This window comes from Sinocyclocheilus anshuiensis, unplaced genomic scaffold (assembly GCF_001515605.1).
Source record: "Sinocyclocheilus anshuiensis isolate Anshui unplaced genomic scaffold, SAMN03320099.WGS_v1.1 scaffold849, whole genome shotgun sequence".
Lineage (NCBI taxonomy): Eukaryota > Metazoa > Chordata > Actinopteri > Cypriniformes > Cyprinidae > Sinocyclocheilus > Sinocyclocheilus anshuiensis.
The window spans coordinates 133302-136738 of NW_015557094.1; the positions used below are offsets into that span (position 1 = coordinate 133302).

The following is a 3437-nucleotide window of genomic DNA, read 5'->3' on the forward strand; positions in this document are numbered from 1 at the left end:
GTGAAACATGCATATAGGCGCATCCACTACTGTGGAGATGACGAGAAAGCACTTGTTTATCCTACTTATTAGGCTTTGTAGGAAATTAAAGGATTATTATAATGATTTAAATGGTTTATTAATAAACGTGAGATTAGTCGACTAATGCTTAAGATGAACGACTACTAGTCGACCAGAAAAATCCTTAGTCGAGGGCAGCCCTACTTTCTAGTGAGTGCCTGTGTTGATGTATGTTAACAAAAAACAAAGTACTCTTTGAAAAGCTGTGTTCAACTGTATACGCATATGCTACACAAAACTGAATTATACTTCAGACTTAATGAACTTTGTACATGACTGTTATTGTCAAAGTTACTTAAACTCTTTCATTTTTAAAACAATGTCCTGGAATATAGTTGGCAGTCCTCATTGCTGAAGATATTGCTGTGTCATATGGTGAACGTACTCGTGTCTTCATTGTCCGATGAAGAGTGAGTTTGAGTTTGTTTGCCCGACTTAAGGGAGATCTCGACGGTGGGCTGTTCATTGCCATGGCGGTACCCTCTTCCTGTCTGCCCGCAACGCTTGGCGAGCTTCAGAACGTGCATTTTGAAAGACGAGCCACTAAAGACATAGAGCACAGGATTCAGGCAGCAGTGCGTGAGGGCCAGACTTTCAGTGATTTGATTGGCCCGGTCCAGATTTTTGCTCACCTCACATTCCGTCACTAAAATGTAAATCACATCCAGGGCTCTGACTAATTTTACCACATTATAGGGGAGCTGGGTCAACAGAAACACACCTACTACTGCTATCAAAACCCGAAACGCCCGCCATCTCCTTCCACCACGTACGCCCGCTGTTGCGGCTTGACTTAACACAATTCCAACCCTGCAATAGCAGAACATCATCACCAGGAAAGGCAGAAGAAAGCTCAGAGACACGTCCAGAATTTCCAGAGTCGCCTTAGCTGCCCGCGCCATGCTGTGCGGGTAAACTGCCCGGCAGGAGTTACGGCCACTCGAGTGCTGCATCTTCACCGTGTAGAACACCATATCTGGCAACCCGAGGACAATGGCAAGTCCCCAAACCAGGAGGCACATGATTATCCTCTGCCTGCGGGCGTTGGTCCTGGCTGGGGCATTGGCGGTGGTGGAGCCTCTGTCTAGCGCACGATAGCGGTCTATGCTAATGCAGGCCAGCAGCAGCATGCTACAGCTGAAGTTAGTGGTGTAGAGAGCTGAAGTGATCTTGCAGGCGGCTGTGCCAATCTCCCAGCCATTCACTGCATCCGCAGCCCAGAAGGGCAGTTAAGATGAACGACTACTAGTCGACCAGAAAAATCCTTAGTCGAGGGCAGCCCTACTTTCTAGTGAGTGCCTGTGTTGATGTATGTTAACAAAAAACAAAGTACTCTTTGAAAAGCTGTGTTCAACTGTATACGCATATGCTACACAAAACTGAATTATACTTCAGACTTAATGAACTTTGTACATGACTGTTATTGTCAAAGTTACTTAAACACTTTCATTTTTAAAACAATGTCCTGGAATATAGTTGGCAGTCCTCATTGCTGAAGATATTGCTGTGTCATATGGTGAACGTACTCGTGTCTTCATTGTCCGATGAAGAGTGAGTTTGAGTTTGTTTGCCCGACTTAAGGGAGATCTCGACGGTGGGCTGTTCATTGCCATGGCGGTACCCTCTTCCTGTCTGCCCGCAACGCTTGGCGAGCTTCAGAACGTGCATTTTGAAAGACGAGCCACTAAAGACATAGAGCACAGGATTCAGGCAGCAGTGCGTGAGGGCCAGACTTTCAGTGATTTGATTGGCCCGGTCCAGATTTTTGCTCACCTCACATTCCGTCACTAAAATGTAAATCACATCCAGGGCTCTGACTAATTTTACCACATTATAGGGGAGCTGGGTCAACAGAAACACACCTACTACCGCTATCAACACCCGAAATGCCCGCCATCTTCTTCCACCACGTACGCCCGCTGTTGCGGCTTGACTTAACACAATTCCAACCCTGCAATAGCAGAACATCATCACCAGGAAAGGCAGAAGAAAGCTCAGAGACACGTCCAGAATTTCCAGAGTCGCCTTAGCTGCCCGCGCCATGCTGTGCGGGTAAACTGCCCGGCAGGAGTTACGGCCACTCGAGTGCTGCATCTTCACCGTGTAGAACACCATATCTGGCAACCCGAGGACAATGGCAAGTCCCCAAACCAGGAGGCACATGATTATCCTCTGCCTGCGGGCGTTGGTCCTGGCTGGGGCATTGGCGGTGGTGGAGCCTCTGTCTAGCGCACGATAGCGGTCTATGCTAATGCAGGCCAGCAGCAGCATGCTACAGCTGAAGTTGGTGGTGTAGAGAGCTGAAGTGATCTTGCAGGCAGCTGTGCCGATCTCCCAGCCATTCACTGCATCCGCAGCCCAGAAGGGCAGCGTGAGGAGCAGGAGGAGGTCTGCGAAGGCCAGGTTGAGGATGAAGACGTCCGTCAGCGTTCGTAAGCTTTTGTGGGAAAGGTAAACTAAGACGACCAGTGAGTTTCCGGCCAGGCCCAGGATCAATGCTAGGGTGTAGATGACTGGCAAAAAGACCCCAGCGAAGGACCGGACCTCTTGTTTGTCGCAGACTGTGTGGAAGTCTGCAAAATCCTTGTCGTCGTAGTCACTGTGGTTGGAACTATTGTCATGGTCATGATAATGATAGTCACGGTCGTAATCCAAAAGGACATTCATATTGATCTAAAGAGAAACAGAGAAAGAAACGTAACATTGATGATGCTAGATTTCATTCCGTTTTTTTATATGTTTGGAAAAAAATTGTACACTGAAAAAATTGATGTAGGATTTACTTAGAATTTTTTTTACTTAGATATTGCTAGTATTATTTTACAAATAATAAAAAAAAAAATCTAGTAACATATTGAATTAAACATGACATTTTGAAGTAAAAAGACTGAAATAGTATATTCTTGTAAAATGCAAAAACCTCAAAAAAATTTTACAAAAATGTTACACATTTTTTACACATTTTTACAGTGTACCTTTACAATACAATATGATACGATAAGTCAGAGTCTGAAATTGTTCTTGCATCACAGCAGCTTCACTTCCAACATTAAAAAGATACAAAAACACACTAAAAACACTACATTTTCAAAACCATACTCGGGTCTGACATATGTTCTATCTGTGAGTAAACTCCATATTTAGCTTTAAGGCTGACTGATGTACAAATGAGTGATTCAGTTTAACCTTTAAATTGTGGAATTCTTTATCTTCAGTTTGATGGTACAAATGTATGTTCATTATTCAGGTCATGATTCGGATCAGCCACTATATTGCTGGTCGTTCTAATTCTATTTCTATTTAGTGGTAAAACCGCTTGAGCATTTTATTACTCTAAGGTATGAATATGAATCTTTAGATGAGGTAAAGTTGTCCCT

General features: G+C 44.3%; 2 protein-coding genes across 2 annotated transcripts in view; both read right to left on the bottom strand.

Moving 5' to 3' along the window:
• Window positions 1-385: 385 nt before the first annotated feature.
• Window positions 386-1289, bottom strand: LOC107677397 (atypical chemokine receptor 4-like; the record flags this gene model as incomplete). Its single annotated transcript, XM_016472285.1, has 1 exon — window positions 386-1289. A coding segment is annotated over one exon (861 nt), but the record flags the coding sequence as incomplete, so codon positions are not given.
• Window positions 1290-1515: 226 nt separating this feature from the next.
• LOC107677399 (atypical chemokine receptor 4-like) overlaps window positions 1516-3437 on the bottom strand; it is a 12132-nt gene continuing 10210 nt past the window's right edge. The window contains exon 2 of the mRNA XM_016472286.1: window positions 1516-2733. Coding sequence (XP_016327772.1) covers window positions 1570-2727 — 1158 coding nt within the window. The 5' untranslated portion in view covers window positions 2728-2733 and the 3' untranslated portion in view covers window positions 1516-1569. The remainder of the gene's footprint in view (window positions 2734-3437) is intronic.